Below are 26,558 nucleotides of genomic sequence, written 5' to 3'. Positions count from 1 at the left end.
TGCATTTGCTCAGCCCAAATATTGGGGTCATACTTGTTGCTTCTCTCGCTTTTACTTACCACATATGGCAGCAAGTCCTGAGAGCTCTAACTCCAAAATACTCCTCACCATCTCTGCCCATGTCACCCTCATCCTTACCTCCTAACCTTGTGACTGGCTCACTCCAACAACCTGCTCACTAATGTCCCTGTGTTTATTCTTGCTTCCCTGTAATCCATTATTGGCACAGTAGCTAGGCTTATCTTTTAAAACACAAATCTAATTCCATCAATTTATTGAAATATTGTAATGACTTCCCATTGAAATTTAAATAAGGCCAAATTCCTTACTTTAACCTGAAAGCCCTACAGATCAGGCCTCTGCCTTCTTGTCTAACCTCAATCACCATTCTTTTTTGTGAACTGTCAGCCCCATACTTGCCTTTTTTTTTTTTCATGAAAATTCAAAAGTATTCTGGTTTAATTTTAAATTCAAATAACTGAACACTAACTATATCACACATCCACAACCATAAATACAGTTAGAAGATGTCCCTGCATTAATTTGCCGAAGTTTTTTTTTTTTTAATGTCTTTTTCTCTTTTCAAATTTTTATTTAAATTCTAATTAGTTAACATACAGTGCAATATTGGCTTCAGGAGTAGAATTCAGTGATTCATCACTTACATACAACACCCAGCCTTATCATAACAAGTGCCCTCCTTTGGGGCACCTGGGTAGCTCAGTCGGTTAAGCGTCCGACTTCAGCTCAGGTCATGATCTCGCAGTCCGTGAGTTCGAGCCACACATTGGGATCTGTGCTGACGGCTCGGAGTCTGGAGCCTATTTCAGATTCTGTGTCTCCCTCTCTCTGTGACCCTCCCCCATTCATGCTCTGTCTCTCTCTCAAAAATAAATAAACGTTAAAAAAAAAAAACCACAAGTGCCCTCCATCCATCTAGCCCATTATCCATCTAGCCCATCCCCCACCTCCCTACTGCGATCAACCCTCAGTTTGTTCTTTAAGAATTCTTAAGAATCTTTAAGATTCTCTTGTGGTTTCTTTCCCTCTCTCTTTTTTCTTTTTTCTCCCCCCCCCCATATGTTCATCTGTTTTGTTTCTCAAATTCCACATATGAATGAAATCATATGGTATTTGTCTTTCTCTGATTGACTTATTTTGCTCAGCATAATATACTCCAGCTCCATCCACATCGTTGCAAATGGCACACACTTGCCATTTCTGCCCCTAGAACTCCCATCTCAGTGTCTGTACTTGGTTTTCCCTCTTCCTGCAATGTTCATTCCCCAGGTCTTTGCCAGGCTGCCTCTTTGTCACCACCCTGCCCTCTGCTGGTAAGTCCACTCCCTGGAGAGACTTTTGTTAAGTAGTCTCTTTACCCATCCGCCTTATCACTCTATATCCCATTACCATGTTTTATTTAGTGATAGCACTTATCACTACATGAATTGATCTTTTCTGTTGCTGTATTGAGTGCACAGACTGTAAGCTCTGTGGGGGCAGGGCTTAGCCTGTTTTGGTCATTAATATTTCCCTAGAGCCAAAAACAAGAGCTTGGCATGTCGTAGGCATGCAGTAAATATTTATTGAATAAATAAATGAATCAAAAATAAAGAGGGGGTGCCTGGGTGGCTCAGTCAGTTAAGGGTCCAACTTCAGCTCAGGTCATGATCTCGTGGTTCATGGGTTCGAGCCCTGCGTTGGGCTCCGTGCTGACAGCTCAGAGCCTGGAGCCTGCTTCAGATTCTGTGTCTCCTTTATGCTCTGCCCCTCCCCCACTCATGCTCTGTCTCTCCCTCTCTCAAAAATAAATAAACATTAAAAAAAATAAAAATTAAAAAATAAAGAGGAAAATTTGGATTGGTGCATAATTAGGCAGTCCAGGTTTTCCTGGAAATGTGCTTCCAGAGTCAATACATTACTCCTGTTTTTCACGGATTTTTCTATTTTTCTTCCCTTCTACATTGATATATCTGATACCAGCTGCTTTGGCAGAAGGACTGGGTCTAAGTCAAGGACAACCATTTATATAAAAATAGGATGGTTGTAATTGGGAGTCCACTTCTTTACTGAGATTTGTTTAGGTTAAAAATAAGCAAAGAATTTTCTTAAGCTGAAGAATGATGCAGCCTCAAAATCATGTTAAATATAGTCATGCCTGCAATTGACATCATTCCGTTTCATACAATAATCACTATAACAGCAAATCTTGACTGAGTCCTTACTCAATATTAGTGATTTGTCATATATTAACTGCTTAATCCTCTCAACTACTATGTGCAGTATGATTCCCAGTTTACAGATGGGCAACATTAAGCCTCAAGACAACAGTTAGCTAACATGCCCAAAATCACAATTCAAGATGCCACAGGCTTTACTTAGCAGACATTTTTTATTGTTATTGTCATTATGATCATTATTATTACTAATTCTGTAGGAAAAGTTCATAGAATCTCCTATAAACTTTTCTTTTTATTCTTTTTTAGTTTTCCAACATGTGAATACCCAGAGCTGGGCTGTTTCTTAACGTAAATGGAACAAGTAACTTGCTTAATGTTATTTTATGACTCTGAAAGAGGGGAATCAAAAGGCTCCAATACAAAAACGCCTCCTACTACTAACCTATCACACTTCCTGAATCTCTTTTCATTAAATTCATTACAAACGGTCATTTCTGGAACCATGGAGACATTTTCAGCTGTCAGAACTTACGTTGGACTATTAAATAAGGACAGTGGTTAATGAACAGTATCACATTGGTATTCCTCTCTTCCTGAGGAAAGGAAGAAATAGGGAGCTATCTGAGCTAGGGTCACTGGTATCATTTTTCATTTCAGTTTCATTCAACCAGACTACAGGCAAAGTAGGGATACCCATACTTTTATAGTATGGACAAAGGAGAGTATCTGGGAAATATGGATACCGGTCTACGCAAAATGTGAATAGATGAGACTTGCCATCAACACCAAAGTCTCCAGCCTTCTTAAAGACCCATTGTGGCCCCCAACTACCATGAATATGTTACAAGTGTCCTTTAGACACACTGAATTATACCTGGCCTAGTAGACTCTATGCCTTTCAGAATCTAGGGTGACAGACAGCTTTCTATCTAATCAGCTAACTGAATGGAAGAAGTTTACAAAGAAAACTTCCTCCTCCTAGAACCTCCTTAAGTGAAAAGAACTTTGTGTGTTCTGTAATCAGTGGTTTCCTAGCTCACCAGTCAAGAAGCTGGTTAAAAATGCAGATACCCGCATCTCCCCTCACAAACTTAACCCAGAGATTTGTAGATTTGATATAGGGCCAGGAAACTACATTTTAGGAAACATCCCAGATTATTCTGAGGCACAGAATTTGAGGACCACACTTTAAGAAATACGAGCATAGGGACTAAATCCCAGGCTGCTCTCCTTACCTGCTTAAAACCATGGGGTTTTCTATTGGCCACTACCAGAAACTTTTCTAGAATTGTATAAAAATTAGTGAAGTCATATTTTAGTTTATTGTTTAAAAAATAAAGATATGTTATTCAGCCAATAAATGTGAATGTATCTTCATGATTTATAGCTACAGGAATGGGTGAGCTCTCTCTGTCAGAAATGACAGTGTGCCCTTTAAAGGAAAATGCATAATTGTTAACAGCAAAACCCTTTTGATGTGCTCATAATATTAGTTTATCAGCAAGGCTACTATAAGCGTTAGCTTTTTCCTCTTAAAAGAAGGCAACATACAATTCTTATGGTAGAAGCTGTCTTCCTCCATCTCGGTTACTGTAAACGTTTCTCTGAGATAAGCATTTTAAAAAGGTGAGAGCATTTTCATTCTGCTGCCTTGTAGCACTGTGTAGGCATTTGGAAAATCTCTTGTTTAGGTTTTCACACACATATGTGTAGTAAAATTCTCCCCTTCTGCCTGTTAACCATGGCAACACTTTCAATTTACTTCACTATAAATGTGCACATTTTGAGAAATACAAAATAAGTTTATTTTCTCCTGTCTGACTTTCCATTAGCACCTTTAGGTTTGTTTCTAGCTGACTTGCCCTTTGCAATATAGCTCAGAAACTTTTAGTGTCCAGCAGAGGGTTTCTGTAACTTTCCATACCTCCACTTCAGAACTTCCCTCTATCTCTGTTTCCTCCTTCTTTGCTCTACATATTAGCAGGAAGCAGATGGGCATGGTAACTTTAAGTACAGTGATAATAAAAACCACAGCTTTGAAAACTTGCTGAGAAGGAGAGCCAGGTATTTTTTGTGTTGTGGCCTAATCCTCCAAAAGTCCAAATAAAGTTTTTGACAAGTAATCCTTTGAACTTTGAATATTAAATGTGACTATTGGCCAAAAGAGCAACATAGATGGGTTTTCAATGAATATTAGTACTTAGTTGATATCTTGAAATACTAAGGGATAGAAGGAAGCAAACCAGGCCTCCACCACCATCTTTACTCAGGTAGACCAAGCAGCCATGGAAGAACTGTGTGTGTCATCATTATAATTGTGTAGGAGAGCAGCCTTAATTAGCCAAAACAAGGAAAACAGGAAAGTCTTCTCTCAGTGTTATTGCCGTGGCAGCCACCCAACTTGTACCAGGCTCCTCCCCAGGGATTATCCAGAAGAGAAGAAGACAAGATAAGGAGAGTAGATAGAGGGATCAACCACTGAAGGTATCTAAAGGAGACAAATCAAGGCAGGTTTGATATCTAGGACCCTCTGAAGATTCTGAAATGGGATACAAGTGATAACGAGCCCCAATATGCAGGGAGAGACAGTTCGGGCCAGCTTTCCACTGGAACGAACACCAGGTAAGGGAAAGTACAGTGAATAAGGAGGTTCCAGTCCCAGCCCTACAGTTTTATAACTAAGTGATCCTGGACAAATTGTTTAATTTCTCTGAGCAAGAGTCTCCTCATTTGTTAAGAAGTGATAATGGGGCGCCTGGGTGGCGCAGTCGGTTAAGCGTCCGACTTCAGCCAGGTCACGATCTCGCGGTCCGTGAGTTCGAGCCCCGCGTCGGGCTCTGGGCTGACGGCTCAGAGCCTGGAGCCTGTTTCGGATTCTGTGTCTCCCTCTCTCTCTGCCCCTCCCCTGTTCATGCTTTGTCTCTCTCTGTCCCAAAAATAAATAAATGTTGAAAAAAAAAAAAAATTTAAAAAAAAGAAGTGATAAGAGTCCCTGCCCTATTTATCTCCTAGGTGATGAAGTGGTAACAAGTATATGAAAACATTTTCTAAAACCCAGAGTGCCAAATGAATATAACACATGTCTCCCATGTGTTGAAGAAGGGATTTAGGGTCAGAAGAAAAGGATCTTTGGAGTGTTATATGGATGTTAGGGGAAAAGAGTTATGAGTATGGGTATAATGATAATGGCCACATCTGTGAGGAAAAATACTCTGCTTTCCAGTAAAAAAGAAGAAACTTACTGAGCGAGGACTTTAGAAGTTGTGCTGGTGTGCTAATGTATCTCTATAGAAGTGTGAGAGCTGATTTTCAACAGAAAGTGTCCCACTAACTTTCAATTCTATGAGAGGAATAATAATAATTTAAACATTTGTTGAGCACTTCACTAAGCATCTTATATTATTAATGTATTTAATTCTCACAACAATGCTGTAAGATGTAGCTAGCCCTATTATCTCCTGTTTGCCAATAAGGAAACAGAAGCACAGAGAACATGCCCAAGGTCACAGCTAATAAATAAACAGTAGAGTTTGGATGCAGTCCTGCTGGTCTGACTTCAGAGCCCAGGCTCTGAACCTCCTAGTATACTTCCTATTAGAGTAAGTCACCAAAGGTATACAAACTGGGTATGGAAGCAAGATTAAGAGGAAACAGATTAGAGCTAGTAACTATGCAGGGTATTCCTATTTGGATCAGTTGTGTTAAAATTAGGATTAATCATTTCTATACTTTTTTGTGTTATTCCTAGACAAAGGATCTTTGTAAAATTCCAATTTGATTTCAGCAGCCATGATGGGCAAGGGGATTTCCCCATTGTTTGGACATGCTTAAAAGAATCATTATAGTGAGGATATAGTGTCAATGGCCCCATGAACCCAGGAGAACCCATAAAACTAAGGAAGCAGAAGCCCAGCCCCTGAAAATCCTTCCCAGACCTCTTCCTGCTCAATATTCTTCTCACTCAACCCTAGCCAACCCAGAGAGTTGCAATAAATTGTGCAAAAAGTTGTGCAATAAATACATTTTGAGTAGAGATGAACTGCAGGTTAGTTCATTCTAGCTAATTGGGCCATAGTCAGCTAAGGCATGTTCTGTGGCAGACCAGCATTGGCCTATCTTTATACAGAACCCACCTGGGGAAAAAATATATGAGATGAATGTCCCTGACTCACCCTGATTGATGGTAAGAGTTCCATCACCACAAAATTAGGTTCCTCAGTATAATCCTCATCAACATCAACCCCTATCTGGAGTTATCCTCCCCTCAACACATACACAATTAAGAAAGACAGCATCATCCCCATCTCAGTAAACTTCCATTTTAAGAGGGATGTAACAAAGACATTGCCCTGTTTATATTTATCCCTAATGCTTAAACTGACTTTTTTTGGTGGAAATTTTAGGACAGGTAGATATTTTGCCATGTCTGAAATATTTTCTGTATTGTTCTGAGAAGCCTGTATCTCTTTGGGACTAGAATCCAGGTCTCCTGACTCAATCCAATGATCTTTCCATCTCACCTGCTGACTCTTGCATCAGATTAAGACTTAAGTCTGACTCAGTCAGATTTTTCCTTGCATTAAAAAAACAAAAACAAGGTGCAGCTCTCCCTTGAGCCATCCCACTCTCACAGAGCGTATTTTCACTTTAATAAATTTTCCTGCTTCTACCACGCATCCACTGTGTCTGGTCCGACCTTGAATTCTTTCTTGCAATGAGACCCAGAGCTACCAGGAACATCCTTGGAACAGGCTGGGTGGAGGCCTCAGGGCCCAGGTCTCCCCACTCCATCCTGTAACACCTTTTTGGTGAGCCAGCCAGGAGGAGGTCAGGGTGTGTTGAGCAACCCTCTTCATTGGAGTCAACTCTCTCCCTGAAGACAATGGAAAATTTCACCTCATCCCCAAAGACACCCCTCAGGGATGTATTTTGAGACAGTGGCATCAGCTCCCATTAGAAAGTCTAAATGTGGGGGAGGGGACACCTGGGTGGTTGAGTTGGTTAAATGTCAGATTCTTGTTGATTTCAGATCATGTCGTGATTTCACAGTTCATAGGAATGGCCTCTGAGTCGGGCTCCACGCTGATGGTGCAGAGCCTGCTTAGGATTCTCTCTCTCCCTATCGCTCTCTGCCCCTCCCCCCCACACACACACAGGCATTTTCTCTCTCTCTCTCTCTCTCTCTCTCTCAAAATTAAAAAAACAAAAACAAAAACTCTGATGGGTTACCTAAACTCAGTAATCACTTCTGATATTTAGTGAGTATTTTGAATGGCATTTTGAGCTTTAAACAATTTCTGTAAACATTAGTACTAAAAATGCCTTGACATCACAGAACAATAAGCATCCAAGTAAACTGGTTGTTTTTATATTTTATACTGTGCTTGACCTTTCAAAGGCAACAAGATTCAGGATCTGAGGTCTAGGTCACTGAAGAAAGTTCATCAACATCCACCAGAGAAATTCACAAGGAGATCAGAACATGTTTACCTTGCTATGATCCAGCATAGCAAATAAGCAAGTGGGTTCCGTGATGTCCTTTTACTTACCAGTGAAGGGAGAGGGGTAGGGGGATGGGCAAAAGAAGTGGAAGGTGATTATGAGCTACACCCTTCTAGTTATAATATAAATGAGTCACAGAAATGTAAAGTACAGCATAAGGAATAAAGTCAATAACATAATAACTTTATATGGTGACAGATAACATACTGATCATTTTATAATGTATATAAATGTTGAATCACTATGCTGTACACCTAACTAATGTAACATATAATAATATGTTAACTACCCTTCAATAATAAATAAATAAATAAATAAATAAATAAATAAATAAAGCAAGCCACTAGAACTTGTCCAGTCTTAGCTGAATTATACCTTTAGTTCTGCTATGGAGATACGTTATTTTTTATTCTAGTAAAATGTTTTCATGGCTAAAATGAACATAGAAAAATATTTAACCATGGCCACATGATATGCCACATATCTGTGAATATTCTGTATGCTTCCAGACATCATTTTCATACTTGCTATTTTATAATTAAAACAGATCATAATCTGTATAGCATACCTAAAAGATCAAAGCTCTTCATCCAGGTTTGCTAAGGTATATTTTAGTCCCATTTTGTTTTGAGGACCTTAAAAAGTGCAGTTTCCATTCTTTGCTCTCTTTAAACCATGTAGTACTTCAGGCAGATAACCAATCATCTGACATCAATTATCTGTTCTAACTACATTATATGCAAAAAAAGAAAAAAAAAGGGAAAAAAACATTCATATCTACTGTGTAAATTCAGATCTCATTACTGCAGACTCATTCTTCCCATTGTCAGTTGAATTCTCTGTCAAATCTCCAAGCAAGTAAGCCTTGTATCAAAGTGGCTAGAAAGTTTTATATTTACTTGTTAGGGCCTTTGATCTTGGTCTCTAATAGGAAGAGAAATTTTTAAGATTACCTGAGCTCCAAAGGTTATTTTGATGTACAACGCTACAGATGATCACTGTCTGGTAGAAAATTATAAAAGACATATCATGGTTGGGGCTCTAGCATTAGTGGTATTGTCTGGACCAAAAGGTTATATTCCTGTGCCTGAGTTTTCCTTTATTTTTTAGAGTCCTATTGTTTGAAAATGGACCTAAGATTCAAATGTTTTATCTTTTGACAGAGTTTTTACTGCAATTGCATATGGAGCTATGGCCATTGGAGAAACACTTGTTTTGGTACCTGAATATTCAAGAGCCAAATCTGGGGCTGCACATCTGTTTGCTTTGTTGGAAAAGAAACCAACTATAGACAGCTATAGTCAAGAAGGAAAAACACCAGTAAGCACAACTATGATTTTAAATGTCTACATTATTAATTATCTGTATGCATGATCTCTAGAGACTTAAATGAAGGCATTATGTGATAACTTTTCAAAAGATAGTGCTATAAAGAATTAAAAACTTGTATAAAGTAACTGTTATAGCTACAAAGGGAAAAAGGGGGTTTTGTCTTAAGCAAATTTTTACCTCTGCTACTGAAACCTCTACATATTTTATATTGAAAAATACATACTTCTAGTTTATTTGCTTGATGCCTTGAGAATGTTCTTGAACAAAGAATTAACATATATTTAATTTTATTTAGACAACACAAGCTTTAGTCTTGGATGAAGATTTGCAGTAGAGTTAATTCGTTTTTTTCTCTGATAATATATACAAAGTGAACAATGCCTCCTGGTTCAGACCCCATATTTTATAGTTTACATATGCAAACAGAAGAGGGAAATAAAGGAAGTATATTTATTAAATTCATATATACACAGACACACATATTTAGCCACAAACTTTAAAAGACCATGAATATTAAAAGAGAAATAATAGTGAGATTATATAATTTCAAAACAAGCCTCTTAATAGTATCTTATATATTAAATATATATCATATATTTATATAATTCAACTTTAAGATTTTTCTAGACATTTTAATTTTTTTTAACATTTATTTTTGAGAGAGAGAGGGAGCGAGCACGAGTAGGGGAGGGGCAGAGAGAGAGGGGGACACAGAATCTGAAGCAGGCTCCAGGCTTTGAGCTGTCAGCACTGAGTCCGACGCGGGGCTCGAACCTACAGTGAGATCCTGACCTGAGCTGAAGTTGGACGCTTAACTGACTGAGCCACCCACACACCCCCTAGACATTTTAAATTTAAAAGTAAGAATAGCCATTAGGTATACACTTAAAAGAAATTTTTCATTTAAAAATATTTCCCACTCGAATTTTAACAGTCGATTTTACGTATGATAGCTTAAAATAGTACATTACTACTAAAGCTACATAATTATTAAAAGGGATGCCAATGCCAGTCATTAGTTAAAGAAATAAAAAGATCTTGAAATTCTCAAAATAGAATGCTCAACGATGCATCACAGTCAAAATAAGATTTCATACTTGTCTTTTGGAAAGTAAAGGTTGTAGAAAACTTCTTTTTAATTTTAGGATTTAGATGGATAATAACATTGTTACTCATTTCTTTCAGAACCTTACAGTAGAGGATTTGAGTATCTCACTGATAAATGTCTTCCTAGAACTACATTACATGGCATGGAATATGGAAACGTTTCTAATAAAGACTGTAAAATTAATTTACTTAATCTTCATTTTATTTAATATAGAGATACTTCTAAATTTCACTCACTGTGCTTTTAAAAATTAAAGCCTACTAAAACAAAACTGGTAAATGTCAGAAATTATTGAAGCTGGGAGACAGTTCATTACATTATTCTCTCTACTTTTTCAGTTGTTTGAAATTTTCCATAATAAAGTGTTTAAAATAGTAAGAATAAATTTTAAAATGTATTAAAGTCTAGAAGTGTAGAATATCTCTATGCCTTTCCCAAAGGCACAGAACATACACAAAATAATACACTCTTCATTATTCTCAATTTCTGGGTTTATTTTGTCAAACATTATTGCATAAATAATATTCATTTTGGGGCAAAACAGAAAGCACTGAATAAGCTAAAAATAAGCTATTACTACTACTGCACTTAACTTTTTGGCATATCTCCTAACAGTTCTTTGACAATAGAATATCATTTTCAAACATTTTTTGATGCCCCTGTCCTCCACCTACCTCTCCCTTCTACCTGTATGCTGCACTCAGAATATGCTGAGCATGACTATTAAACCTATTTAAAATGTAATTGATTGAGGGCAAACATAAAGTTCAAAAAGAACCTAGATTCTATGAACCAAATATATAAAGGGAAAGTTAATCATTTAGTGATAGTTCTGGAAAGTCTTTTATAAACATCCCTGGTATATAGAAGTATTGGTTTACAAATTATCAACCCCTAAAATATCAAAGCATACAGAGAAAAATAAATAAGCTTTTAGGCATCACTGTCAAATAATAACCAGTCAAAAACAAAAACCCAATTCAAAGTATAATGTATATTAACTGTAAAACATGGTCCAACTTACAAAAATAACATTTGTACATATAGTTTATGAGGATGCCAGCTATTATGAATTAAGTGATAAAGGTCTGTAAAACAGAAACTAAATTTATGTATATATAAATATATAAATATATTCATATATATAAATATAAATATATGTGTATATATATACATATATACATACATATATGTATATATATGTATGTATATATGTATATATTACATATACATATGTAATTATTTTGTCAAACAGCGAATCTGCAGATTAGACTATGTCTAGGTAGTGAAGCCAGAGGAAACCAGTGCTTTTTAGGAAGCTGGTGAAGTCCGGTAATGAAGACAAGAAGTACAGATATAAAGATCCATACAAAAGTGAAAGAAACAATCATGCAGTCAGTAGCTCTTCAATAGGAATACCATTTAAAATAAAATGATGTGGAAACATGCATAATTTTCATAAAACACTATAATGTGTTATAATCTTTTTAAGTCATCATTCTAAACCCTGCTAACTTTCTTTTCCAGGATACATGTGAAGGGAATATAGAGTTTCGAGAGGTCTCTTTTTCCTATCCATGTCGCCAGGATGTTCTCATCCTTTGTGGCTTATCCCTAAGTATTGAGAAAGGAAAGACAGTAGCATTTGTTGGAAGCAGTGGCTGTGGAAAAAGCACTTCTGTCCACCTTCTGCAGAGATTTTATGACCCTATGAAAGGACAAGTGGTAAGACTGATTTTAAATACAGCTTATCTCGTTTTTGGTGGTGCTATTCTTAAACATTCCCTTGGGCTTAATCATCCTTACTGGTTTGAATAGGGCAAACAGGGCAGTAGTTTAAAAAAAAAAAATCTCTCCCTTAACTAATCAGACAAGCAAGCCAGTAACAAAAATGATAGATAAGACTTTGAGGCTAAATAGAAAATATAAAGACTCAAAGATTCTTCTGTCGTGATAGTGGCAGAAATTTTTATCTTAAACTGAAGATGATACAAATGGAAAGATATTCCACGCTCATGGATTGGAAGAACACATATTGTTAAAATGTCTATACTACCCAGAACAATCTACAAATTTTTTTTCATTTTTTTTTTAATGTTTATTTTATTTTTTGGGAGACAGTAAGACAGAGCACAAGCAGGGGAGAGGCAGAGAGAGAAGGAGATACAAAATTTGAAGCAGGCTCCAGGCTCCAAGCTGTCAGCACAGAGCCCAACATGGGGCTCGAACCCACAAAGCATGGAACCATGACCTGGGCCAAAGTTGGATGCTTAACCAGTTGAGCCACCCAGGAACTCCACAATCTACAGATTTAATGCAGTCCCTATCAAAATACCAACAGCAGTTTTCACAGAACTAGAACAAACAATTCTAAAATTTTTATGGAACCACAAAAGACCCTGAATAGCCAAAACAATCTTGAAAAAGAAAAGCAAAGCTGGAGACATCACAATTCCAGACTTCAAGTTATATTACAAAGCTGTAGTAATCAAAACAGTATGGTACTGGCACAAAAACAGACACATTGCCCAATGGAACATAATACAGAGTACAGAAATAAAGCCACACTTATACAGTCAATTTTTGATGAAGGAGGCAAGAATATATAATAGGGGAAAGACAGTCTCTTCAATTACTAGTGCTAGGAAAACTGGACAGTTACATGTAAAAGGATGAAATTGGACTACTTTCTAACATCATACACAAAACAACTTAAAATAGATTAAAGACATACACATGAGACCTGAAACCTAGCAGTCCTAGAAGAGAACACAGGCAGTAATTTCTCTGACATTGGCTATAGCAACATTTTTCTAAGTAGGTCTCCTAAGGTAAAAGAAACAAAAGCAAAAATAAGCTATTGGGACTATATCAAAATAAGCTTTTTCATAGTGAAGGAAAACATCAACAAAACAAAAGAAATCTACTAAATGAGAGAAGATACTTTCAAATGATATATCTGATAAAGGGTTAATATCCAAAATGTAGAAAGAAACTCTACAATTCAACACCAAAAAAAAAAAAAAAAAAATCAATTTAAAAATGGGCAGAGGACCTACAGAGATATTTTCCCAAAGAAGACATACAGATGGCCAGCAGACATATGGACAGATGCTCAGCATCACTAATCATTAGGGAAATGCAAATTAAAACCACAATGAGATATTACCTTATACCTGTCAGAATGACCTGAATCAAAAAGACAAGAATTAGGGGTGCCTGGGTGGTTCAGTCAGCTGAGCATCCGACTTCAGCTCAGGTCATGATTTCATGGTTCATGAATTCAGGTCCTGCGTTGGGCTCTCTTCTGTCAGTGCAGAGCCCACTTTGGATCCTCTGTCCCTGTCCCCCTCATGCTCTCTCCTGCTCATGCTCTCTCTCTCTCTCTCTCTCTCAAAAATAAATATTTTTAAAAAGATAAGAAATAACAAATGTTGGCAAGGATGTGGAGAAAAATGAACCCTCATGACCTATTGGTAGGGATTTAAATTGATATAGCAGCTGTGGAAAACAGTAGGGAGGTTCCTCAAAAAATTATATATACAAATACCATATGGTCCAATAATTCCATTAGTGAAATTTACCCAAAGAAAATGAAAATGCTGATTCAAAAAATATATGCACCCCTATGTTTATTGCTGCATTATTTACAGCACCAAGATATGGAAGCAACCCAAGTGTCTACTGATAGACAAATGTATAAGGAATATATATGTGAGATATATATATATATATATATATATATATATATATATATATATATATATAATGGAATATATATATATGGAAGATATATATATGTGATGGAATATTACTGAACCATAAAAAAGGATGAGGTCTTGCCATTTGTGACAACATGGATGGACCTAAAAGATAATATGCTAAATGAAATAAGTCAGACTGTAAAAGATAAATACATATGTGGAATATGTGGAATCTAAAAAACAAAACAAATGAATAAACAAAATAAAGCAGAATTAGACTTATAAATACAGAGGAACAAACTGGTGGCAGCCAGAGGGAAAGGGGGGATGGGAAGAATGGATAAAGTGGGGAGTGGGAGATGCTTCCAGTTGTAGAATGAGTAAGTCATAAGAATAAGGGGCCAGCATAGGGAATATGGCCAGAAATACTGCAGTAGCCTTGAATGGTGACAAATGGTAGTAACACTTGTGGTGAGCATAGCATAATGTATGAGAAGTTAAATCACTATGCTGTACACCTGAAACTAATACTCAAAAAAATTTTTAAAAGGTCTATTCGGCTCAGGTCACAATCTCATTGTTTGTGCGTTTCTGCCCCGTGTCTGCACTAACAGTGCAAAGCCTGCTTGGGATTCTTTCTCTCTCCCTCTCTCTCTGCCCCTCCCCCTCCCTCCCTCCCTCTCTTTCTCTCTCTCTCTCTCTCTCTCTCTCTCTCTCTGTCTCTCAAAATAAATAAATAAACATTAAAAATTAAAATTAAAAAATTAAAAGTTTACAAATTAGAAATTTTTAAAAAAAGAAAACAGGAATTTTGATCTTACAAGGCATAGAATTCTTTTAGAATACAGATGTTGGAGGAGGGGTCTAATATCCATACCTGGGCTCTTTTTATACCATTCTGGTTTAAAACAGAGATAAGTTTCCTCTGCCAGCTGATTCAGGCTTCCTGCTATTCCCACCGGCCTTTTCTACCACCCACCTCTCAAAACTTTATGCATGGTTAGGGCTTATCTGAATCAGTTCCATTAAGTCCTGCATCCTGTTTTCAAAAAAATGCAACCTCTTCATCCTTAGCATTCCAGTGACTTATTCTCACTAGCACCTTTCTTACTCTCCATATTTTCAGGTTTTCAATTATCCTTTCCCAGCAACACAACAACCACCACATCCACCCCCATCCCCTGCCACACACACACACACACACACACACACACACACACACACACAGACTTCCTGTTCTGCCTCCTCTTCTAATCCCCAAAAGTCAAAGAATGTCATATTAGTCCTCATTCTCCTCCAATTTACAGGGTTGGGTTTTTTTCCCATCACAGATTCTTAATGACTATTTGCAAAATAAAATGGTCCAGAATGGCTCCCTATTACCAGTGATAACAATGAGTTAACAGTGAGTCCCACAATAGGAAACAGTCATCTATTTGCACATAGCATAGCACACCCTCTCCTTTAAACCCTCCAGTGATTTCCTCCTGCAGTTTGTATAAAATGGAGTCCATCCCATGATCTGGCCCCTCCCTCTCTCACTAAACTCCCCTATCACTCCCCACCTCATTGTATACTATGTGTCAGTCTCACTGGCTTCTTAGTGTTCTTTAAACTCACTTAGTGGGGCACCTGGGTGGCTCAGTTGGCTGAGCATCCAACTTCGGCTCAGGCCATGATCTCACAGCTTGTGGGTTTGAGCCCTGCATTGGGCTCTGTGCTGACGACTTAGAGCCTGGAGCCTGCTTCAGATTCTGTGTCTCCCTCTCTCTCTGCCCTTCCTGAACTCACGCTCTGTCTCTCTCTGTCTCAAAAATAAATAAACATTAAAAAAAATTAAACTCACTTATGGCCTTTGTTCTCGCTGTTCCCCTGCTTGGAATTTTCTTGCTTTAACCTCTTTGTGGACTCCTTCTTATCACTCATGTCTCAATCTAAATGCTACTTCCCTAGGTAAGCCTTCTTAGATTACTCTGTAGAAAATAATGCATCCACCCACCTGCTTCCCACACTCTCCCCACATCCTCAGTCAGTCCCTATCCCATTATTCAGTTTTCATGACACTTTCTTTTTCTGAGTTGATTATTTGTTAGTATGTTTATTGTCTGTCTGTCTCCACTAGAATGTAAGCTGCAGGAGGGCAAGAGCTTTGTCTTGCTTACTACTATTTCTCTGGCACTTGAAGAGTCCACATCAGCTAGTAGATACGCTTATCAAATGTCGGTTGAATGTTATTATATGTTCATGTGAATAAGTACGGCTATGTACAAAATGACATACACCTATATGCAGACTACTGTATAGGTCCCTACCTTCTCTCTCTGGGCTTTCATAAAGTGGGGTCCTATTACAGTGGAGGTTGCTCATTTTCCATCAGACTTCAGCACAGAGCACCAGCCTTGACTCTAGACTCCAGGCAAGTCTCTAGAATATGTGGCCATTCACAGCAATGTCAAATAGGTTTAGGAGCTGGCATTTTAGGCAGTTACACTATGCTTCTACACAGCATATGATTTATGATCCATCCTTGGGTAGCATTTTACTGTGAAATGCCTTGAATTCCTATTTTTCTTGTTACAATTTGTACATGTCTGAATACAGTGAACTGCAACAGAATACAGTTGTTGGATCTTCACATGCCACTCTCCATTCTGCTTTTGGCAGCTATTCGATGGTGTGGATGCAAAGGAACTGAGTGTACAGTGGCTCCGTTCCCAAATAGCCATCGTTTCTCAAGAGCCTGTACTCTTCGACCGTAGCATTGCTGAGAACATTGCCTATGGTGATAACAGCCGTGTTGTGCCACTCGATGAAATAAAAGAAGTAGCAGATGCAGCAAATATCCACTCTTTTATTGAGGGTCTCCCTGCGGTAAGAAAAATATCTGAAATCTTGAATTACAAAACTGCCAAGTAAGCCTAAGTAGTTGTCTTTATGTGCTCCTTGAATTATACAATTTATTTATTGCCAGTATCTAATCAAGTTATGCATAAAAAGTGAAGATTGAGATTTTTCTGTGACCAATTTTTCCAAGACCAAACTGTATTAATATTCACCGAATTCGTTTTCTTATTTTGATTGCTTACCTTCTATCCACATACACTCTACTTAGGTCTACACCACCATCATCCCCCCACTCTGATTACGTAGCATCTTAATCTGTCTTCCTGCTTCCAGTGTGCCGCATCATAATTCTTCTTCCTCATAGTACCTAGGGGGACCCTTTAAAAACATAAATCAGATTCTGTCCCTTCCTGCTTAAAACTTCCTAATGGCATCCCTTTGCACTTAGAATAAAGTCCAAATTTCTTACGTAGCTGGCAAGGCCTTCTGTGACGTGGTCCTGCTCGCCTCTCCATCTCCTTCCTCACCACGTGTTCATTCTGCTCCAGGCACACTGTCCTCTTTTCTGTCTCAGAAGCACACCAAGTTTTTCCCTACCTCAGGACATTTGTACTTGCTGTAACCTCCCTTCCTCTGGCTCTTTGCAGAGCTATCTCCTTAACTTTCAAGCTCTCTGAAATGCCATCTTTGCAGAGACTCTCCCTGGCCACCTTATCAAAAGTGTCCCCACCACTCCCATCACATACCATATAGTCTTCAAGGTGCTTATCACAATCTAAAGTTACCCTGAGGGATTATAGACTTATTTTAGTGTCCTCTTTCCCCAGTAGAATGTTAAGTCCTTGCCTGCCATTTTTGTCACTTCTCTGAAATGACAAACACAATGTCACTTCTCTGTGACAGCTGACACAGGAAAGTTAAAATCTTGGCTAACTGTAGAGAGAGCTTTAGTATGGCAAGCATTAATACAAATCCAGAAGTCATGAAGAGAGATGAGTAATTGTAACTTAAAGTGCTTACAATATCTGAATGTTTATACCTGCAAAATTAAATTAAAATATACATACCTACTTTTAATTAGAAACAAACTTCTACAACGTTATTTTCTAGCTCACCTTAAAAGGGAATGCCTAAGTTTAATAAACATTAAACAATCTAGTATCCTGTTCTTTGGGGGAGGGTAACGGTCACCATACTCACTGACTTTTATAAAAGTAGATCTTCCCTCACCATCTCCTGTCCACACTAAATGGTGCCTATAACTAGAAAGGGGCCATAAATAATACAATTTCCCCTGCTCCAGTAAGATTCTACACTACTAACTATAATGAAAGGATTGATGTATTTTTATAAATATTGTGACCCTATGAGTATCTTTCCATGGTAATTCTCCTTTTTAACCAAGGCATTTGCTGTATTGTCAATTTGTGGTCAGATTGTTATCCCCATAATCCTGATAAGTTTGTTTCTTTAATTTATGTGTGGTAAAATGTTAACCATTTTATACTTATACCATTTGACTTTTATTCTTAAACTGTTTATTATCTTTCATTATTTTTGTTGTGCTAGTTCCCACATTTACCCAAAACTACATAGTTCAGAGATTCAGTGCACTAACTTTTTATAGTAAAAAACTTTGAGAACCAAGATGATATTATTTCCTAAAAGAAAGAATAACTAGTTTCTCACTGTTTTTGTTTTTGTTTTTTATGTTTATTTATTTGTTTTGAGAGAGAGAGAATGCAAGCAGCAGACAGAGGGAGAGGAAGAGAGAGAATTCCAAGCAGGCTCTGCACTGTCAGTGTGGAGCCCAACACAGGACACAATTCCATGAACATGAGATCATGACCTGAGCCAAAATCAAAAGTCAGACACTTAACTGACCCACCTAGGCACCCCTCAGTGTTTTTAATTTTAACTTTACTTATCACTGTTACTCCAAAAAAAAAAAAAAAAAAGTAGAGCCATGGTACCAAAATATCATTTTGAAATAGGGCATTGGACATTACATCCAGCAGTAATGTAAATGATCATTTGTAGTGAAGAAAATACAGGGAGTTGGGAGACCACTTAGGAGCTATTTCCATGTTATGAATGCCTGAATTAGTAATTATAAAGTGAAATAAAGCAAGGAACAGGATTTAAAAGATACTGTAAGGGTAGAATTGCCAAGACTTGGCTGAGGATTGTGGAAACTGGGTGAGAAAGTGCATGATACACTGGACAGCCTGCTGGAATAAAAACACACAGAGCATATGATGAGTACAAAAGAAGGAATGACAAAGTCTCTAGGAGCTCAGAGAAAACCATACAGAAGATGTTGTTTTAAACTGGGTTTTGAAAGGGTGCCTGGGTGGCTCAGTGGGTGAAGCATCTGACTTTGGCTCAGGTCATGATCTCATGGTTCATAGGTTCCAAGCCCTGTGTCAGACTCTGGGCTGACAGCTCAGAGCCTGAAGCCTGCTTCGGATTCTGTGTCTCCCCCCACCCCCCACCCCTACCCCTCCCCCACTTGTGCTCTTTCTCTCAAAAATAAACAAACATTAAAAACAAACAAACAAACAAACTGGGTTTTGAAGAATGAGAGGAATTCACCAGGCTGAGAAGGGACAAATACATTCTTAGAAGACAGAATAAGCTTGTGTGGAAACATATACACATAAAACAGTTTTAGGTGTTTGGAGGGAAAGAAATTTAAAATCCTGAGCAAAAGGCATAAACTAGGGAATTGAGAAGAGGCCAAAATATAAGCAGAGACTGAATGTGAAGGTTCTGATATACCAGGCTAAGAAGTTTGGACTCTGTCTTATTGGAAATAGGAAACCACTAGACATTTTTAGGCAAAGAAATAACATGATCATTTTAAAGAAAAAAAATTGCTGCTGAGCTCAGCCTTTTGTTTGCTCATCCAGAAGCCATTGTGGCCTTTGAGGTATGGCAGAGACTGGCATTAAAAGGACAAGTCCTGGTGCTTTACAACATTCTGGATGAGAACAATGCAAGTCCACATTTTCTTTTCCCCAGTTCCAATTTCCAAAAGCTCTTAAACTCCATGCCTGACACACAAATTTTGCATATTTGATGGCCAAAATGATGTGAGGCTATATGTAGCCTTTATTAATCCTACTTAGAATGAATAATCCAATATTTCTGCATAAATACTCATATATTTGATTACCACTTGCTTCCCCAGACGTTTCTGGGGGTGTTAATACATGTCACGTGTTAAATATATATAATACATAGCATATACAATTTATGGTATATTTTTTTCTAATGTTAAACAAACAGGGGCTGGATGGCTCAGTTGGTAGAGCATGCGACTCTTGATTTCAGGGTTGTGAGTTTGAGCCCCACATTGGGCGGGGATTGAGAGAGAGAGAGAGAGAGAGAAAGTCAAACAGACAAATAAAAAACAGAATTCTTAAGTGGATATATCCTTAAGGGTTTCTAGTAAAGGATTGTGGACCTGTCTGGCAACTCAACCTAGGAGGGCAAACAGCAAGTCAGTTTGGAGTGTGCTAAGGGTAACACGTCTATTCTATATGCCATGGAGATGACCTACAGATATTTGGAAATATTGGCCTAGGAGGGGAGTTGAAGCAACCCCACCTTGGTCTTAGGGATCCTCTGAGAAACACACCGAGTGTAGCTGCAGCTCTCAGGCAAGTCACATCGTGACTCCTTGGGTAAGACTTCAACCACTGAAATCACCCTGAAGTTCCTCCCAAGAGCCTGCAGGGATTCTCTAGAATGTAGTTGGTTTAGGATCAGACTCTTTTTGGATATTCTCTCCAGGACCCAACTGGCTTTTAGCCCAGGTTCTTATCAAGGAGCCATTGTTCCTTGAGCATCTCATAAACAGGTTGAATATTCCAGGACACTCACCATTCATCCCACTGATTGCCAAAAACTTGATTGAGATTTTCAGTTTAAATGGGAAAATAGAAGTCTATAGTTCTTCATTAAAAATAAAAACCTCCACTTTAAGTATCTGAAAATGTTTTTAGGTTGGCATTGAGATCATGTGTATACCCCCATTTATAATCTGTTCTGCTTAAAGATGGACAACACCATCTGAATTTAATTTTAATCCAATTCATTCTTGAGACTAATATCTTTCTGTAATCCAGAGAAGGCCAAGAAATGCAAAGTGACCTCTAAGCTAGTATTGTGTCTTCTTTAGCTACACAAGAAGAATCTATGTACAATTTAAGCTAGACTGGCAGAAAGAGCTACAAACCATTATCATTCCCACCCAATCCTCTCTCTGTTTTTGGTTTAGGATTGGATTCTCTAATTTGGATGGGAACTATGTGGTGTATGGAAATGAATGACATAGATTTATCTGTTATCCTGCCCTATGGTTCCAAATTTCATAAAGTGAATTTCTAATATTTATTCATTTATTTTGAGAGAGTGTGTGTATGCATGTGAGTGGGGAAGGGGCAGAGAGGGAGCAAGTGAAAGAGAATCCTAAGCAGGCTCCACACTGTCCAATACAGGGCTCAATCTCAGGAATCATGAGATCATGACCTGAGCTGAGATAGAGAGTTGGACGCATAACCAACTGAGCCACCCAGGCGGCCCTAAAATGCATTTTAGAGGGAAGAGTCCCAGCCTGCTGACAGTCCTAAATAAAATTACAGAAGTGATAAAGTCTGTTTTCTTTGGGCAGCATTCACTTCAGAAAAGACATTTTTACTGGGCTGTGGTAATTGAGACACCCATTGTTTTATATGAAGCAAAAAATCACATTTTAAATTGAAAAATGAACTTTGAGGTGAAGTAGACACGTTTATCTCTCGATACCCACTCTGCCCAAATGGTACCCCTTGAAGGCAGTCAGATATGGAGGGAAAGGCAGTTAATTCAAGCTTCTCTAAGGCACTAAGACAAAATGAATAGCATATTAATCACATGCTGCATGTTTTCAATGATGCTGCTATAGAATCCACCTTTAGAAGGTTGTATAATTAGGGGCGCCAGGGTGGTTCAGTTGGTTAAGCATCCAGTGGTTTTGGCTCAGGTCATGATCTCACAGTTTCCTGAATTCAAGCCCCGCATGGGGCTCCATGCTGACAGTGCAGAGTATGCTTGGGATTCTATCTCTCCCCCTCTCTCTGCTTCTCTCCCACTTACTCCATCTCTGTGTCTCTCAAAATAAATAAACTTTTAAAAAATTAAAAAAAAAAAAAAGAAAGAAAGTTGTATAATTAGCCTTGCTTTTCCAGTGGAGCAGATCCATCCACACATTCTTGTCTGGATACCAGGAGTATATATTTGTTAGACAACTAGCAAGAGCTAGTAGAAAACAGTGTCAAACCTCGGAGGGAAGTAGAGTCAATGGGACAATCTAAAAAGCAATCGGGAGCCTGCTTGCACCAACTGAACTGACAGTCATCATTTGGCAGACTACAACAGCCTCAGGATACTCCTCCCGTAGTTTCTTTATCCTTCTGTGGAGGAAAACACTGGAGAAGAGGACATTAGTAAATAGGAGGGCTGTAGAAACATTGGGAGTGCCAGATGTCACTATTATGGGCTGAAAAGGTGAACAGACTGTCTCCAGACATCAGCCTTATTTATTGTCAGGAAGTTACCTGTACCACTGAGAACAGCATCCCAGTACCTGGAGAGATGCGCCCATAGAGGTTTGGCAAGAGGCAGTGTGAGGAAACCCAGTGATTTCCTTTAATTGTTTTGACCTGGAAATAGAAGGTAATGTAATTTAATGGAAAAGATTTGTGTTTACTGAGAACTTTTTTTGCCAATAGTTTTTTTCTTATGCTTTAATTCGAACAATTCCTTTGTAGAAGCATAATGGCAAAGGTCTGCTGTTTGCGATCAGATTAGATATGTAAATGAGATGGTAGTGCTTACTGCTGGTTTAGCATTTATTTGCAACAAAGGCCAAGAATAGATTTCAGAACTTGTTGGGACACAAATTTTTAAGAGAAGCAAAAATTTGAAATATTTAGATGGTTCTCGCCCACAGTTGCCATGCTAATTTAAATAACCAAGCCTTGCTTTCTTAATTGCATGTTCCTGTAATAGAAATACAACACACACATTGGACTAAAAGGAACACAGCTTTCTGGAGGCCAGAAACAAAGGCTAGCTATTGCAAGGGCTCTTCTCCGGAAACCAAAAATTTTATTGTTGGACGAGGCCACTTCAGCCCTTGATAATGAGAGTGAAAAGGTAACATTCTCTTTATTTCATCTCAGAATATAATATCAAATAAGAGAGTGGAGTACTGTGGAAGAAATCAAGGTCAGCTTGAGGAAAGAAAAACCTGGAGAGAACTGCAGTCATAGGTCACGAATTCTAATTAAGGTTTTGGCCTTTAAAAAAAAGTTAGACGCTGGTGGGGAGGTGGGAAAGAGGTGGGACATAGGGCAGCTCATGTTCTACAAAGGTCTTCTCACTTGAATGGGTTTGGCAAAAAGGCCCAATTCTTGAAATGTTTCTCCAGTCAAGGTAAAAGCCCAAGAAAAATAACCTTCCTATTTTATTATTCTTATGATACCAAACAAATTCATAAGGCAATCTGCATGCATAAAAGAGTAATCTACACTGCAGTGTCAGAACCTACAGTTAGTCCATCTTTAAGAGACTATTAGTTACATTTGAGAAGGAAACAAGAAAGCAAAGAGACATGTGACAATAGACCTACACTGCAGGCTCCTTCAGATGTTTAATTTTGCTATGTCCTTGTCCTCTAGTAGTTTCTTGCACATACTAGGCACTTACTTGTTAAATGAACACTGGTTGAATGAATGACAATCTTTAATATTTGCCAAGTGTCCATTATATGCTATTATCTCAATCCTCACAACTTAATGAATTAGCTTATTTTATTAGCATGCTCATTTGATAGGCTAGCTCAGTAAGGCTTAGAAAAGTTAAGTAACTTCTCTGAATTTTAAGAGAGGATGTCTGATCTAAGAGTTCATGTGGTTGACCACCACATGATTGCTATTTACAAATGATTATCTTTGATTTCTAAGGAAACAGTCTGTTATGAAAGAGAAAAACATGATTTTTAGAATCAGACATGCCTGAGTTGTAATCCTGGATTTATCAGTTACTGGCAGTGTAACCTTGGTCAAGTGACCTGGACTTTTGGAATCTCAGTTTATTTATCAGAAAAATGAAAAAAATAAATAAATAAATAACCCACCTCATAGAGTTATTGCAAGGATTTAAGTGAGATATCCATCACTGGAATGAACATTTTGTATGTTCAACAAATTTTGAACAAATTTGTTGAATTTGTTCAAGAAATTTTGGTTTTCACCCTCCACTCCTATTTCCTCTATACAACATTATAACCCATTGCATCTGAGATTTTTGCTAGGACAGTTTTCTAGCTAAATTCTACTAAAATAAATGAATGCTATGAGAAGAAATGAAGTAAGTTAGGCATTCTGCTTAGGTTTAGAAATACTACTTTCTGACTCTGAGTTTAGAACTGCTTACATATATATAAACAACCATCTCATTTTTATTCATTTCACAAAAGCTTTTCTAGTTAAAAGTCTTAATGTGTCTATGGTTACTTTTGCTAGATTCCTATTGAATATGGTGAATATTTCACAGAGATGGGCAGTTTTCCTTGGGGATAAGCAAATACAGAAAGAATGTTATTAGATTACCTTTATCAATTTGATTTGGATAAGTATATTAGCATCTAACTCAAGCTAGCAATCATGGGCCCTTTTCTCTTCTAGGTGGTTCAACACGCCCTTGATAAGGCCAGCCAGGGGAGGACTTGCCTAGTGGTTGCTCACAGACTGTCCACAATACAGAATGCAGATTTGATAGTAGTTCTGCAAAATGGAAAAATAAAGGAACAGGGAACTCATCAAGAGCTCCTGAGAAATCGAGATATATATTTTAAATTAGTAAATGCACAGTCAGTGCAGTGATACTGTTAGAATTAGCATATATTTTGATCTTTGTGTAATGCAAAAAAAGAATACTTAGTAATTATTTGGCCTGCTTTGATATCTTTTATTACATATATCAATAACTAGAATCATGTTATTCAAGTACAGACATGTTCTGTGTACACACCATCTTCTCTTCAGATTTTTTAAAGGAAACAAAAATTTGCTAAACTCATGTAAGTGAGATAATGCCTGAAACCCTCCTTTATAAAAATGTTCTGTCACATTTGCTTATAAAACAGTTTTCTGCAAAATCAACCTATTTTCCTATCAACTTCTACTATAAAACTGGGAATATATTCCAAGAGGGAAAAAATTATCCAGTTAACTTAAATTGAAAGATTTTAGTAAAGAGAAAGATGTCGTTGGGCCAGACATTGTAGAGAGAATGATTATAATTTGGAACTTTCAGCATTTTGCAGCACATATCAAAGTACTTTGAGTGAGTCCTGTTCTCCAAACCATAGGACTTTCTCTCATAATCTCTCTCTCAATGTTTCTCTTAATGAATATCCACTGTTTCCCAAAACTCCATTACATCCCTTTGTTAGGGGGATAAGAAGGACTACAATGTAAAATTCCCAGCAGGATTAGGTAGTTATCTTCTAGTATGCCAGTAAGTGAAATGCTTCACATGATCCATTCTGAAGATTTCATTATTCCAAGCTTTGAGTTTTGCAGAATAAATTATAAGCATACCAGTGTATGACCACTTATTAAAATAAAAGCTAGTTTTATTATGGGTGAAAAATTTTTAAAGCCATTTTCTATTATTCAATCAAGTAATTTGTTTAAATTTTATATGTACTTCATTTTATGTAATGTGTGTATTATCTAAAAGTTAAGTGTAAATAACAGTATTGGTAAACTGAGTCACATTTTCTCTTTACTTAAATATGTAATTTCATCTAGTGATTTTATCTCTATTTTTAATTGTATTTTCTTCCATTTATTGACACAGCCACCTCCTCTAAAGTACACAATGCCAATGATCAGAGTATTATAAAAAAAAAAACTGAAACCATTTGTGTATTATGCCTCTTTGTTTTAAGTGGAAAATAAAAATAGGAGTGGGGCGTTGGGGACAGATGTATTGTTTAGAAGCATTAGCACTGAAAGCCTTGTGGCTACTTTGCTATTATACATGGATATAGAACTCTTAGTGGTTTCTGTTTCCAGAGTAGAGTGGGCAGGAGGAAAAGGGCAGTACCATATGGATATGCTTAAAAGACTCAGAGCAGGAGAACCTCAGGCTCTAATTCTGTAATCCCTCCTAGATTAGCAAATATGGGCATACCTCATTTTATAGTGTTTTGCTTTATTGCACTTCAATATTGTATTTTTCTAAACTATGCTCCACACCCAGCATGGGGCCTGAACCCACAACCCTGATATCAAGAATATGCTGTACTGGCTAAGCTAGCCAGGCACCCCTCGATACTGCATTTTTTACAAAATGAAGATCTGTGGCAACCCTGGCATTTAGTAAGTCTATCGGTACTATTTTGTGAATAGCATTTACTCACTTCATGTCTCTGGGTCACATCTTTTTAATTCTCACAACATTCCAAACTTTCTCATTATTATTCTTGTATTTGTTATGGCAATCTGTGATCACTGATCTTTGATGTTGCCATTGCAATTGTTTCGGGTCACCACAAACTGCACCCATTAAGACGGTGAATTTATTTGATAAGTGTTGTGTGTGTGTTCTCACTGCTTCACCTACTAGCCATTCCCCCATCATTTTCCCTCTCCTCTGGCCTCCCTATTCCCTGAGACACAATATTGAAATTAGGCCAGTAACCCCACAATGGCCATAAGTGTTCATGTGAAAGAAAAAGTCACACGTGTCTTACTTTAAACCAAAAGCTAGAAAAAATTAAGCTTAGTGAAGAAGACATGTCGAAAGCTAACAGAGGCCAAAAGCTAG

The 26,558-nt window shown here is 37.6% G+C and overlaps 1 protein-coding gene across 1 annotated transcript in view; it reads left to right on the top strand.

Moving 5' to 3' along the window:
* ABCB5 (ATP binding cassette subfamily B member 5) overlaps positions 1-25,632 on the top strand; it is a 137,352-nt gene extending 111,720 nt beyond the window's left edge. The window contains exons 24-28 of the mRNA XM_025930030.2: positions 8,846-9,002; positions 11,650-11,847; positions 16,491-16,697; positions 22,728-22,874; positions 24,407-25,632. Of these exons, the coding sequence (XP_025785815.2) occupies positions 8,846-9,002; positions 11,650-11,847; positions 16,491-16,697; positions 22,728-22,874; positions 24,407-24,604 (907 nt within the window). The 3' untranslated portion in view covers positions 24,605-25,632. The remainder of the gene's footprint in view (positions 1-8,845; positions 9,003-11,649; positions 11,848-16,490; positions 16,698-22,727; positions 22,875-24,406) is intronic.
* Positions 25,633-26,558: the final 926 nt, after the last annotated feature.

Source organism: Puma concolor, chromosome A2 (genome assembly GCF_028749965.1).
Source record: "Puma concolor isolate L17-30 chromosome A2, mPumCon1.1.hap2, whole genome shotgun sequence".
NCBI classification, from domain to species: domain Eukaryota; kingdom Metazoa; phylum Chordata; class Mammalia; order Carnivora; family Felidae; genus Puma; species Puma concolor.
The sequence above is the reverse complement of the archived record's forward strand: the minus strand, read 5'-3'. Positions and strand labels throughout refer to the sequence as shown.